The sequence below is a fragment of the Papaver somniferum genome, chromosome 2 (genome assembly GCF_003573695.1).
Source record: "Papaver somniferum cultivar HN1 chromosome 2, ASM357369v1, whole genome shotgun sequence".
NCBI lineage: Eukaryota > Viridiplantae > Streptophyta > Magnoliopsida > Ranunculales > Papaveraceae > Papaver > Papaver somniferum.
The window spans coordinates 70,960,555-70,975,155 of NC_039359.1; the positions used below are offsets into that span (position 1 = coordinate 70,960,555).

The following is a 14,601-nucleotide window of genomic DNA, read 5'->3' on the forward strand; positions in this document are numbered from 1 at the left end:
AAACCTAAATACCACTTTTAAAGGAGAAAACAAAAGAAAAAATTGGAAGACAAATTCTATTGTTGATCACCTAATGTATTTATTAAGTTCTTTTGAAAGAGTCATATGTAAGGACATTTAGTCCAATAACGTCTCAGATCTTAGGTAGTTAGCTTTAATGGGCAGCAAGAACCAAAGTCCACAAAATTGGGAGGCACCTAAGTTCTTTTGAAAGAGTCATATGTAAGGACATTTAGTCCAATAACGTCTCAGATCTTAGGTAGTTAGCTTTAATGGGTAGTAAGAACCAAAGTCCACAAAATTGGGAGGCACCTAATATGTGTATGCTCTGCGCGTTAGTAGTCTTTTTTTTCTCTTTTATAAATTTTTTTTGTTATATATCATTGTACATAAATGTGGCACTTACAGTATGCTGATGCGGCGTTGTAATAATTTGGAATTTTTGAAAATGAATTGGTGGTGTAAACTATACCACTAAAGACTCGAAAGCTTTGGATAAAGGCGAATTTAATGGCCAACCATTAAGTGGTCCGGTGTTTGGTATATTCCCTTCCACTGCACAGGGATTAAAACACCATAATTACTAAAAATAACTCTTGTAGGAGTTAAGGATAAAATCCTATACCACAATCCAACCAAAAATTGAATTTGGTGTCCACACATTAGCAATGATATTCTCCTTTACATAAGTATTGGTGATAAAGTTAAATCAGAAAACTGTTTTTACAGTGGGAGAGTTTTGTTTACATACTATACTGCATAATAGATGAAATAGTTTTAGTTCTTTTTCTCATCGGTCTTCGGTTACTTTGTGTCTTTGTCTGTGTGCCCGACACGAGTCAAAAATAACCAAAGGAAACCGATGCAGAAGTGTCTAATTACGGGTTCTTTTTATTTGTTGTGACATGATTAGCTGGAGGTAGAGCTACAAGTTTTTTTGGTTTTGTGAAACATGCAGAACTACGTGTTGACCTTTGCAATGGCATTAGCATGGTTTCACATCATTTGTCTTAATTTTGTTTTACTTTATCAGCCTTTGAAAAAAATCCGCAATTGCAAGATGTCTAAGGTATCCAAACAGGAATTAGTCCACTGGGAAATTTGACAAATTGCCATTTTTTAAATATTATTTTAATTTTTGATGGAATTATGGACGGGCACTTGGAATTATATTTATTAACCAACCATGTGATAGGCGAACCTGATCAAAGTATCAAACAGTTATTTATGAACTATATACGGTACATAACTACATACGTCTTCGTGATATATTAAAATCACCGCACATTTACCGAAGAGATAAGATCCATTGGTTTGAATATTAGAAATATAATTATATGCAGTGCACGATCGAGGCAGCAATATGAATTTAACAGGGTTAATCCAAAGTCAATAATGATAAGTTGATAATAATTGCAAAAGAACTAAATCACATTACTTCTTCTTCTTCTTCATCGTCATCTCATTTCAGTTCATAAAATTTGATCTTTTTGCATCTCAATAAAATGGCGGATTCCGTAGTTTCATTTGCTGTCAAGAAATTGAGTGATGCAGTTATCAGCAAAACAATTTTTTTACATAGAGTGAGTAATCAAGTCGAAAGGCTATGTGATGAACTAGTAAGGATGCGTTGCTTCTTAAAAGATGCAGATGCAAAGGAACAACAAGGTGATGAGCGTGTTCGCAACTGGGTAGCAGAAATTAGAAACCTTGCTTACGATGCAGAAGATGTTATCGATACCTTCATACTTAAGGTTGATTCCTCCCGTGAAACCAAAGGAATAAAAAACTTCCTTTCTAGGAAGGCTTTGATGGTGAAGAACTTGATACATCTCTATAGGGTTGGCAAGGAGATTCTAGCCATCCAGGATAGACTCAAAGCTGTCTCTGATAGTACTGTCACATATGGCTTTCAAGTCGACTTTGGTGGTAAAGAAACTTCAAGTTCTGAAACTATTCAAAGGATGAATCAACATCCTCTAAGAAATCGTTATCCTCATGTTGAAGATGATGATGTTATCGGCTTTGAGGAATATACAATGACATTAATAACCGAATTACTGAAAGATGAAGAAGAACGTTGCGTGGTATCTATTGTTGGTGTTGGAGGTTTGGGAAAAACCACTCTAGCCAAGAAATTGTACAGGCATGACTCTGTTAGGAGTCGTTTTGACTGTTGCGGATGGAGTTCTATATCTCAACAACTAAACGTGAAAGATGCTCTCGGAGAAATTGCGAGGAAGTGCATGATTCTATCAGACGGTGAGTTTGAGAAGATCAAAGTAATGAACAAAGAACAACTCATCGAAAAAATTCACCACTACCTTCGAGATAAGCTATACTTTATAGTCCTGGATGATGTATGGAAACTTGATCATTGGATTTGTCTAAGTCCTGCCTTTCCAACCGGGAAGAGAGGAAGCAAAGTATTATTGACAACTAGAAACAAAGAGGTTGCTTTGCAGATAGATCCGGGGAGCCTTCACTTCGAACCTCAAATTTTAGATGATGATAACAGTTGGGAATTGCTCCGTAAAAAAGCATTTCCAAAGAATATGACAGATGTTAATATCTACCCAGCAGGTCTTGTGAAGTTGGGAAGGGAGATGGTGCGTAAATGTGGTGGTCTGCCATTGGCAATATGTGCGCTTGGAGGGTTATTAGCAACAAAGAGGTCAGAAATCAAGCAATGGGAACTGGTTCATGGAGACGTTATTTCATACATTAATAAAGGAGAAAATGGGGATGTGAATGGGATATTGGCATTGAGTTACCATGATTTGCCATCTCATTTGAAGCCATGTTTTCTCTATCTAGGGCTCTTTCCAGAAGACTACGAAATTCCAATAAAGAAATTGATCCGATTGTGGGTTGCCGAGGGTTTCATACCACATACAAAAGAAAATTTACTTACACGAATGGAGGATATTGGGGAGCACCAATATTTAGCTGAGTTAACGCAAAGGTGTATGATTCAGCTTGTCAAGAGATTTGAATATTTGGGTAGATCAAAAAGTGTATGTCGAGTACATGATCTCTTGCGAGAGCTGTGTTTGTCAAAGGCCAAGGAGATCAACTTCCTCGATATTCAAAATGATCAGAACCATTGCCCTCCTGGAGATATACAAACATCACATCGTGTGACTACTGATGCAGGCAAAAGAGTGCGAAGGTATGAGTTGCTGTGCCAATTTTGCGTATCACAAAATATTGGAAATGTGCGACATCACAAAATAGATATAACAAAAGAAGTTTCTAAATTAGTTCACTTGAGGTATTTGAATTTAGGGAATCTTTCTGGGTGTTCAGTTTCATCATCCATAGGAAATTTGCGGAATTTACAAACTTTGAAGTTGAGTAGTTACGAAGGAAACATACCTGAAACTACATCAAAATTGGCACAGCTAAGACACTTATACTGTCGTTCATTGGATCCAAAATTTCGAATCGCGGATTTTTTAAACCTCCAGACTATTGGTGGCATACAAGCTGGAAATTGGATAAGAAAAGGGTGTTTGGAGAAGCTTTTAAATCTTCGAAAATTGTTTATAAGGTGTACCTCGAGGTTGCAAACTGATTTAATCGTAAATGAGATGGTTGGCAAGCGGATTTCTATCTCATCGTCGCCGCCATCATCATCATCATCATCCTTTTATAAGGTGTACCAGTATCAAAACCCCATCAAATCTTTGTCTATCTATACTGAAGAAGGATTTCCTAGCTCAATATTTCATTCACTTTCTTGTTGTCATAACCTTCACAAAATTTATTTGTCTGGTAAACTAGATATTGCCAACCTCCAAACCTACCCACCAAACCTCACCGAGTTATACTTGACTGGAAGTTTTTTCACAGAAGATCCAATGGCAACTCTTCAACATCTCCCAGAACTGCGGATTTTAAACTTATTTATGTGTGAATACAAAAGGAAAGAAATGATATGCTCTTCAAAAGGATTCCCTGAACTCCAGTATTTATACATACAAGGAGATACAAATATAAAAGAGTGGAGGATCGACCAAGGTGGGATGCCACATCTTAAGGGATTAAAGTTACATAATTTCCGTAGATTAAGTATGCTTCCAGAAGGATTAAGGTTCATCATTACCCTTGAAAAATTGGAAATTGTGAGGACACCAATGATCAACGAAAGTGTCGTAGAGGGATTAGGGGAGGACTGGTACAAAATTCAACATATACCCTTCATCACAATCGAGTAAGAAAGTATGAACAGTGATAGAAAATTTTAGTCAGGCACAGTTGTGGTATCTTTGTAATTGGATTGTAATTTTCTTAATGGTTGATTCTTGTATTTTGTAATAGTCCAGTTGAATGAATTATGCATTCAGTACTTCCCATCACTTTGTTCGACGAAATTACTTCTTTTCCATTATTCTTGTTAGAGCAACTGCTCAAGTGTAGTATGATTCGTGTGGTCTGATATGTTGTTATTAGGATTGTTAGATGACTAGGACCTATAGGTTTATGACACCTGTAATCCAGCTGTAATATGAAGCTATATAAGGGCTTCTCTCTGCTTTGAAATCTTTTGAGTATGTTTGAATAAATCATTTGCCACAATTCACAGATTCCTTCATGGTATCAGATACCAAGGGGAAATCCGACTTCTCCGTCTGATCCTTAAACTATTCAAACCTCCATTAATAGAGTTTCTTTACCTTCAGTTGTAACTCATTGATTACACCTTTACAACTACAACCACCTCCACAACAATCACTATCAGTAAACCTTCAACGTCATAAATTAACTATCTACAACTACACCTACACCCTGAAGAGAAATTTTGACTTTCTCATGAAGGAGGATCTAACATTGTTTCAGCTCCTCCTCAGTATAGAACTTTATCATGTAGCAATCCTCTTCTTCCTCTTTTTTAATATAGATGTCTTTGATTTTGCTCCACAGTTTTTTCAGCTCTTTATCTAGTTTAGCTACTGAGTAAACCTTACAGGAATAAATTTTTCCTAAGAAAGAGAACTTCCATTGACTCACACCATGAATTAATTCTTCAGTAGTAAGGATTGGTTGTTTTAGGGCTTTGAGCCTTTCAGATAGTGAAGTTCTTTCCATAACTAACTGGACCTCTTGGATTTGAGGTTCCATGAGAGAACAAGGATTAACAGAAGGAGTAAATTTTAGAAATTGAAAGTGAAGAAGAAAGACAAGCGTGATTATCAATCTAAACTTGTCAAAAAACTGCATGGTGAATGCGTTACACTTGTACGCTTGCTTGAGAGGAGTAGAGGATATAGGGGTAGGCTAGGGTTAAGACGGCTGGATGTCTGCTAACCCGGCGTGTGAATAAAAATAAGAATAACTTTAACTGAAAAGAAGATTTGCAGAAAAGAGTTTTTTTTTTTTTTTTTTTTTTGGAAATTCTCGTAGATATCAGCCAACAAGGTGAGAATCCGAGTTTTGAAAGTGGGGATCAGATTTAAAGAAAAGGTTAATGAGAGAAGACAGATAGGAAAAACCACTCTATATGCCTTCGATCAAAATCTTCAAACGATTGAAATCAGTATCTAAAAAAGAGTAATCAAGGTAACCATTAGTATCCCGAGTAAAATATATCAAAAGTTAGGAGAAAGGAAAATTATTGCATGCAGAAAGCTAAAAAGGATAAAACTAAAAGGAATCATTGTATCAGATGAAGATGGTGACACCGAGTATTCACCGAGTTGGCTCAAGAAGTTTTTCCAAACAGGGGGAGGTCAAAAACCCACCATATATGCAATCAGTAATAACTATATATGTTTAGGGGATTAAAAAGGAATGACCCTCCCTGTGAAATTAGAACTATTGCAGGTTCTGTTGTGAATGAAAGGTTTGGTTCTGCCAAGCGACAACATACATATAGGGTGCGCTTGGTTGTTCGTTAAAAAAAGTTAACTTCAGATATCCAAGCATTTCAATGAAACTGTAAATATTATTGCTTGGCTTATATCTGGGCATGCTCGCATAATTTATGCATTTCACTGTTTTTTGTGGTTTTCCCCTTTGCACAATCAGGAAAAGGTACTTCTCAAAGTCGTCTCATGCCAGAAATTGTGTATTGAACAAAATAGGAAGTCGAGACGTTATGTGCAGTTTGTCTTCGGTTCAGCCAGTAGTTATTCCTTAAAGACTCCTTTATAACCACACTTTATTTTTTGATTTTAGGGTATGGAGAAATGAAAGAAATACTGTCGAAAAGACGAGAAGATGGATGTCACTGGAGGAATTGTAGATGAAACTAGCTGCTTAACGTCATAATCAATTCCCAACAGTCTGCACAAGACAACCCATTCAGATTTGACAACATACACCTACTACCTTACCAAAGATGGTACTCACCGAGGACTGCAAGAACACCACCGCGACATCAAGAATTACCAAACAACATCAATATTGCAACAAAATATCTTTAATTGTAATTGGTTGCATGTCAAGCTTATTTCCCCATATATGTTCATTAAAATTAACTCTTCCCCCTATTGAAGAGGGAGGGAGACGAACTCGAGACCTCTCAAGCTTATGCCTAGTGTTTTGGTAACTTACCTGTATTTAAAATTTGGCTAGAATCTTGGATATTTTTTATTACGATATTTAATTTTTTATATGATCTATCGTCTTTAAAGATAACAATATATTCTCTTAAGGATAATTTAGTAATATTTGATTTTCAGGTTTTAGGTTTGCGGGCTATAAAAAACCATTTCCAATTCCATTGTCATTCCAAATTTAACTAGCTTTGCCTCACTTTTATGGGATGAAAAAGACATGTAAGATTTGATACTGTTTAAATGGATAAACTTGTAAAAATAGTCGGGATGTAAACAGTATAATTCTGCCCATTTTTAAAAAAAAAATCTTATTTTTAAGTAACATCAGGATGCATCCAATTTCATCTTCACTATTTTTTAAGTTTAAGCCAGGATGAATCCAGTTTCATTCTTGCTATTATTTTGTTGTCCATCTCACCCATATTAATTTTTACTCGTCCATTTGAACCATGTTTTAAGAATATTTGGACATTTGATCCAATTTCCGTATTGTTTTTGTGTGAACCTATTTTAATTTTTTTTGTGTTATACCGTTTTTATCGGCCACTTTACTCCTAAACCAAAGTTGTTTATTTTTAGTGAATTTATATATATATATTATTTTTGATAAACAAGCAATCTTTTGATTAACGAAAATTCGAGGTTACAATGAGTTTAAGATTTAATAAAAAAGAGAATACAATGTAACAAGAACATACCCTAAAAGTACAATCCCGAAAATCCGATAAGAGAAAGACAAGGATTACCGGAATAAGAAAAACACAAGTATGAATAAAACCTGGTTAAATCAGAATAATGGTTTTTCTCGGAGTTAAACTCCAACCGTTTAGTTTGTTTTTCTTCTATACAAAGATGTGCTCCCAAAATATGAGTGATTTGCTCAAATCTCTTGTAACTAGTGATAAATTGCTTCCGTCGCCAAAGAAATCTCTGATGAAGTTCCGCCGCTGGATAAGTTGATGATGAAGATTTCGTCGCTGGAGAGCATCACTATTGATCTTAAAACCCAACCCTATAATCAAGAATCATCATTAAAGCGAAAATAAACCTCAAAATATTAGATAAAATCACCATAATAGTGTAGATAAGTAAACCATAATAACAACTAAGCTAAAGCTACTAACTAACCTAGAAAGCAAAAAATAGTGAAAAAATCTATTCTGGTCCAAAAATTATTGTTGATGGTTTTGTTGAAGAAAAAAAAAGAGAAATTGGATAGAAAAAAAGAATAATCTACTAAAAAGGTTCTCTTAGCAGAATAAATTTATGACACCTAACTTGCTTTTCAATTCATTTCTGCTAATACGTGTATCACTCACACATAAGTTTCCTTTTTACCCATCATCTGTCTTGTTTTTTTTCTCTTTCTGACTTTGTTTATTTCCATACCGGATAAATATGGGCCTGTCACCGGGCAGGCCGAGCTCGAATAAATAACCTAGAGCTTACAGACTTAACTTGTAGCCCGGCCCGGAACGGATTTCTCACTTTCAACAAAAATCCCGTAAATCTAGGCAGTTTTTAAATTTTGAATTCCCAACGGCAAAAAATATACTAATTCATTTCTCTCTGTTTATAGAAACTAGAAATCCTTCAAAAAGATAGACAGAGAGAACAACTAAATCATTAATCTTAATCCTTATTTGATTAAAAAAATTTGAAGGAGGAAAAAAACCGTTCAATGGAGAAGATTTATCAGACACTATCAGTGAGTGATGATGAAGAAAACTATGGCGAAGAAGAAGAAGGAGAATCATCAGGAAGTGAAGAAATTTCTGCTAATGATGATTCAGAAGAAGACCCAACATTCGATGTTCTTGAAGAAACACGATTGAGTTTATCCAGACTCTCATTGAAGAAAACCAAATCACGGTTCGTATATTAATCTTATTCATTGAATCATTGATTTGATTAACCTGAGAGATAGTGCTAATCCCTTTTTTTTCCTACAGTATTTCAACGGTTATTGAATCTGGAAATGATGAAGAAAAACTAGATGATGTAGAGGTTAAAATACCTGAACTTAATGCGAAAGATGCTAAAAGTTATGAAACTATAGAGAAGATTGTTGCTGGTAAGGTGTTTGGTATAATGATTCAGTGAGGATTTTAAGTATGGTTAGGATTTCTAGTGTGGTTTGTGTTTTTGATGGATGAGAACAGGTGGTCAGGTGGAGAAATTGAAAGTGGAGCAATGTAAAGTTTATTTGAGGAAGAATGGATTGCGATTAACAGGGAAGAAAGACGTTCTTATCGATCGGATTAAGGAACATCTTGGGTAATAATGAATTACATTGTATTGTATCTGATTGTGGTTTTTTAATTTGATGTTGCTTTGATCTAATTTGGTTATTGGCTGTCTGTAAGTGCAGGATCATAAATGGCGGTGGAGAAGTGAAGTATCCTGCATCTAGCTTTGTGTACAACTGCAAAGGTTGGTTGTCATGATTGTTAGATTTTGCGTGTTCGTTGAATTACTGTTAAGCAGTGTGTCATTGAGCAACTCTCTCTAGTAGAGACCATATTAAGCTATTATGTTGTACATACAATATCAAAAGTGTGAGCATCGATGTACTCTAGAGTTTGATCTACAAGGCAAATTATTGGAGGTTGGTTCTTTCATTTACCACAACAAAGAGAATTTGTGCCATCAAGCTATATAATTGGATGTCGCGTAATCTCGAAACCTGTACTAGCTGTGATCAACCAAATTCGTTGAGACCGAGAATACCATCTGATAAAGGAATGATAAATTCCTATTACGTGTCGTTGAATTACTATTTATGATGGGGATTGATGTGCAGGTGATGCTTGCACTGGAGATGTTGTAATGTTCGAGCAAAATGTTTATGAAATGTGAGCAAGCGAACTGTTTATCCTTGCTGCAGTTACAATTATATGAAATCTACTGCCATGTATCCATGCTTATTGTTTTGGAATCTGATCACGTTGTCTCACATAGGTATAACATAGCTTCTAGGAGTGTGCCACTGGCCGCCCTCCCTGTGGTACAAGAACCGTTGCGGGTCGTATTGTGAAGGAAAGCTATGGTTCAGCCAAACAGCAACACACATTTACGGTGAGCTAGAATTTGTTAAAGGTGCGTCTTTTCGGAAGGCATTTGAGTTTACTCAAGGACCAAATTTGGTGCCTTTTGGGAACAGATTCTTGTCCCTAGTTTTCAGTCACCATTCTCCTTTCAATACTCCTTTGATTTCCCATTTTTAAACATGAGTTTTTACATATAAAGCACAATTTAGTTTGATGTTCTTGGTTGTTTGAAGTGTTGCATCAACCAAGAAGGAGATTGTTGTATCTTGGGAAACGAACGTCAATTAATCATACGGCATCATTATGGGGGTGTAATTATTTTAAGGACATAGAGAATCTCTAGCCTCAATCCAGCGTTTGCTATTTCTATCTCTTATTCTCTCTGTCCTTATATTTCTCTTTTACTTTACTGTGAATGAATGCTTGAATTTCTCTGAGAATTGTGTTTGCTTTGTATTCTTATAGTATATATGCAGTTGGGTATTGTTTAGAATACACCCATGATAACTATGGAATACTTTGTTGTTGATAGTGCAATAGCAATCATTGCACATTTCTGTTGCATATAAGGTGTTTGATAGAATGCCACTATGAAATAGTTACAATTAATTCTAAATATCATGTACTTGTAATTTTGGTGTTTTGTTTCTTGTAATTGTTACTTAGTATATTTTCCAACAATCTTAAAACGAATTATTCTTTTGTTATGAAATGTACTGAGTTATATTCTCTCTTGAATTTGTGATCATAGAGAAAGAAGAGGGTAATGGCATTGTATGATGATAGCCATGAACTTAAGCCGTACCAAGGAAGTCTTTCTAAAACAAAAGTTTTGACAAGGATTAACATGACAATTGATGTGAAAAAATGTAGCTGGATGCTTGAAATTGGAAGGGGATTCCAAGAGTCTTTTCAAAGCAAAATGTGTATTCGCTGCAAAATATAATATCTCTAGAGAATAGTCTCTAACGACGGCGCGTATGAAAAAACAGAATGTTTAATGACTAGAGATAAATGAGTTATCGAGGGGAATGGGTTTTCAGCCAATTGAAACATGAACTTTCATAAAAAAGCCTCTACCTTGTTGATTGGAGATCCCATGATCTTGATTCAAAGAGACAACAAACGTATATAAGGTTCGAAGTAAAACACCATAGAAGATGTAAATCTTCTTCTACTCATTCCTATGGTAAACCTAAACAGTGTTGTCTGTACAAGTGATAAAGAGTAAGCTATGCTTTTAATGATTCTTATACTTAGAAATAAGTGGACTAAGACAGGTTACTCTTAATGGGAGATCACCTATATGAGTGAGAAACGTAGTCATTTCTATGAGAATACTTAGGATATATTCTCTAATAGCACTCATGAATAGCGGGAGTTGTTCGAGGCCAAAATGAACACAACCGTAAGAACTAAAGGTGCCCGAAAGAAACAATGTGAATTTTGTTGTCTCAATTTACATTATAAAGTTGAATAGTTCAAGACCAATGGTCACTAGACGGTTAGTAAATTCGACAAAATTCACCAGGGAAGTTTCAAAGCCAAAAGCCACCTATCTCGATGCTGCGACTTTCATTATGTAATCTCAATGTCTTTTTTTCTGAATCGTTTTTTTTCTTGTAAAACACAATTTCAATTCATGTGGGGGTTTGTTGGAATTATAAGGCATAAATCCTTAATCGGTTGAATAGATATAAAGTATGGGAAATTTACCAAGGGTTGTCAACAGTTTGAAACTTGGTTTCCAAGTGGTAACCATAATAGAGTTCTTAATACTTAAAGGTGCGTCTTTTCGAAAGGGATTTGAGTCTATTCAAGGACCAAAGTTGGTGAATTTTGAGAACAGATTCTTGTCCCTAGTTTTCAGTCACCATTCTCCTTTAAATATTCCTTTGATTCCCCAGTTTTAAACATGAGTTTTTACTCCGGTTTTGAGTTCCCAGTGTCAAAGTGTCAAAAGAGATTACATAAAAAGCACAATTTAGTTTGATGTTCTTGGTTGTTTGAAGTGTTGCATCAACCAAGAAGGAGATTGTTATATCCTGGGAAACGAAAGTCAATTAACCATACGACATCATTTGAGGGGGTAATGGTTTTAAGGACATAGAGAATTTCTCTAGCCTCAATCCAGCGTTTGCTATTTCTATCTCTTATTCTCTCTGGCCTTATATTTCTCTTTTACTTTAGCGTGAATACGCTTGAATTTCTCTGAGAATTGTGTTTGCTTTGCATTCTTATAGTATATATGCAGTTGGGTATTATTTAGAATACACCCATGATAATTGTGGAATAATTTGTTGTTGATAGTGCAATAACAATCATTGCGCAGTTCTGTTGCATATAAGGTGTTTGATAGAATGCCACCGTGAAAGAGCTACAATTTTTTTTTTTGTTAGAAAAGGAAGATATATTGAAGTAGAAAATGATTACATCAGGTTTAGGCTAGATGGGGGATTAATATCCAACCATTCACCTGATATATTGAATTTACTACTATATTTACCTGCTTTATCAACACAATCATTAAAATTCCTACTAACATACTCAGTTTTAACATAGATAACATACCTAAGAATGAAAAGACAATCTTCTAATATGGAATTGTTGAACCAGCTAATCCGATCCGCCATTTTATTCAGAAAAGAAATGCATTCTTTGCGTCACTTCTTAAGCAAATACTGTTGTAACCTCTGGCTTTAACCCACTTCACAACTTCAAATAAGGCAGTGCATTCAGCTTCTTCTGGATTTAGTGCTTGGCCTGCGACTGTTTTGCATCCTTTGAATTCCTGTTTGGTTGAAAACAACAATTCCAACACCAGACTTATTAGTATGTTTGTCATAAGAAGCGTCACAATATACTAAACAACAATCAGGTGAAAGATCTCTATTAGAAGGAGACACCTGAACTTGAGCAACAGTTGCACCACTATTAGGTCTAGATGAAGCTAGGAATTCATTGGTATCACTAATCAACTTAGATGCCAGTCTGACAGTGCAAGGAGTATTCATGGGTTTTTGCTGGAAAATATGAAAGCATCTGTCCCTCCAAATACACCACGCAGTAATTAAAACAGAAAAACTGTGAGCATTATTAGACGCAAGATATTTGCTAATCCAATCACAAATATTTGCAGTACTAGCAGAATCTTGAAGCACCGTATTCCAAAAGGCATAAAAGCCCAAACAGATTTAGAGTAGGGGCAATGCAAAATGAGATGTGAAAGAGTTACAATTCAAAATATCATGTACTTGTAATTTTGGTGTTTCTTAGGTTAACATGTCTCTTGTAATTGTTACTTAGTATATTTTCCAACAATATATATGTATGATAAAATAAATTGAGCAGCCCACATTTGACCCAAAATTGAACGAGAGCAAATTATTGATTTTGTTCGTAAAAGCATCTATAATAAAATATTAAATTTTGATAAATTCCCCTTTGTTATTGGCTCTCATAATCACACACTACAAAGAGAATTATTTGTTCCTCTTTTCGATCTTAACTGGGAAGCCACCTTTCATTTTCGCAGTCACATACGAAACAAACACTGGTGCAATATCGTTCTCGTTTGCAGTTGGAACCACATGAAATCGGCGTAAAAATTCTACGACTATCATCTTCATTTGCAAGAATTCCATCTCTTTACCCATGCAAACCCTTGGACCTGCGTTAAATACCGGATACGTATAAGAATCCTTGCCCACGAAGCTTAATTTTCCCGTAACATTTTCTCTCTGTAACCATCTGTCTGGCTTAAATTCGTTCCAATCTGAACCCCACAAATTTTCCATCCTACCCATCGCTTAAGAAGAATGTAGGACTGTCATCCCCTTCTTTATAATCGTTCCATCAGGTAAAATGTCATCATTTTCTGCTTCTTTACTCTCGACAGGTACTGGTGGGTACAACCTCATGCTCTCACAAAGTGCTGCATGAATATAAACCATGTCCTTGACATCATCATAACCTGGTTCGTTACCTATTTGGTTTATCTCCTTCAGCATCTCTTTCTCTACTTCGGGATTGGAAGAAACCAACCAGAAAAACCATGTCAAGGACGCTGAAGTGGTATCTTGACCTGCTAAAATGAAAGCTATGGCAACATCAATCATGAAATCTTCATCTAAATTTCCGTCTTTAACCATCCTTGAAAAGAGATCATCAGTAGCCGTCTCTAGAGAAAAATTCTCCTTCAGTTCATGTTTCTTTTGCCTTATAATTTTTCTTGCAGATTCCTGGATTGTTGCGGTTGCTTGTTTAAGTATCTTTTCTGATCCTATGTTGAGAAATCGCTTAAGTTTCCAAACTAAAGGGATAATTTGAGCAATACGTTCACCCGTTATTCTGGTAGAGTCCTCGAATGCAACTGCAACATCTATTTTTCTCGGTGATGGTGAAAGGTAGCTTGGATCATACCCAAAAGAAAGCTTGCAAATCGTATCGAAACTAAACCTTTGGAAGATATCTTGAAGATCAAGCTCAGAATTATTTTCAGCTGTCATTGAGAGAAAGGGAATCAATCGATGGAATATTTTGATTTTAATAACTTTTTCGACGAACTTGCGCAGAGATGTGGAGTTGAATTCATGACTTAACATTTGTCTCTGGAACTTCCAGGTATCATCTGTATTGATTATCCCATTTCCAAAGAAATCATTAAATATGTTTTTAAGCATTTTACATTTTAGGTAGTTGGAGAAGTGAGAGTTGGCAATGTATTTAACATTCGGAGGATAAGCAGTGAAAACCATACAGCCACCAAGATATCGAAGCACTTAAGTGTTTGTTGGGCACACAGTAAGAATCTTTGTTGCCCATTGATTATGTCGGTCTCTATTTGCAACAAGAGCGAAAGAAGAACCGATCAACGGGTATGATTTTGGCAATATAGAAGTTAAAGATGAAGACGCAGTGTCATAGAAGAAGCAGAAGAAGGTGAAGAAAATGAGGAAGATATATGGAAACCATGAGAGTAAATTCCC

At 35.6% G+C, this 14,601-nt stretch overlaps 3 protein-coding genes across 5 annotated transcripts; 2 read left to right on the forward strand and 1 right to left on the reverse strand.

Annotated features, from left to right (window-relative positions):
• The first annotated feature begins 1,411 nt into the window (after window positions 1-1,411).
• Window positions 1,412-4,358, forward strand: LOC113347981 (putative disease resistance protein At1g50180). Its single transcript, XM_026591674.1, has one exon. It carries the CDS (start codon window positions 1,506-1,508, stop codon window positions 4,218-4,220), a length of 2,715 nt encoding a protein of 904 aa, XP_026447459.1. The 5' UTR covers window positions 1,412-1,505; the 3' UTR covers window positions 4,221-4,358.
• Window positions 4,359-8,110: 3,752 nt separating this feature from the next.
• LOC113353497 (zinc finger CCCH domain-containing protein 62-like) lies at window positions 8,111-10,214 on the forward strand. 3 transcript variants are annotated; one of them, XM_026597074.1, is made up of 7 exons: window positions 8,111-8,435; window positions 8,516-8,637; window positions 8,726-8,840; window positions 8,935-8,996; window positions 9,367-9,418; window positions 9,525-9,641; window positions 9,847-10,214. In XM_026597074.1, exons 1-6 carry the CDS (start codon window positions 8,245-8,247, stop codon window positions 9,598-9,600), a joined length of 618 nt encoding a protein of 205 aa, XP_026452859.1. In that variant the 5' UTR covers window positions 8,111-8,244; the 3' UTR covers window positions 9,601-9,641; window positions 9,847-10,214. The 3 variants fall into 3 exon arrangements, with proteins under 3 accessions (XP_026452859.1, XP_026452858.1, XP_026452860.1); XM_026597073.1 differs by having other exon boundaries at window positions 9,525-10,214; XM_026597075.1 differs by lacking the exon at window positions 9,367-9,418 and having other exon boundaries at window positions 9,525-10,214.
• A 3,208-nt stretch (window positions 10,215-13,422) lies between these two features.
• On the reverse strand, window positions 13,423-14,370 carry LOC113351351 (cytochrome P450 94A1-like). Its single transcript, XM_026595354.1, has one exon. It carries the CDS (start codon window positions 14,368-14,370, stop codon window positions 13,423-13,425), a length of 948 nt encoding a protein of 315 aa, XP_026451139.1.
• Window positions 14,371-14,601: the final 231 nt, after the last annotated feature.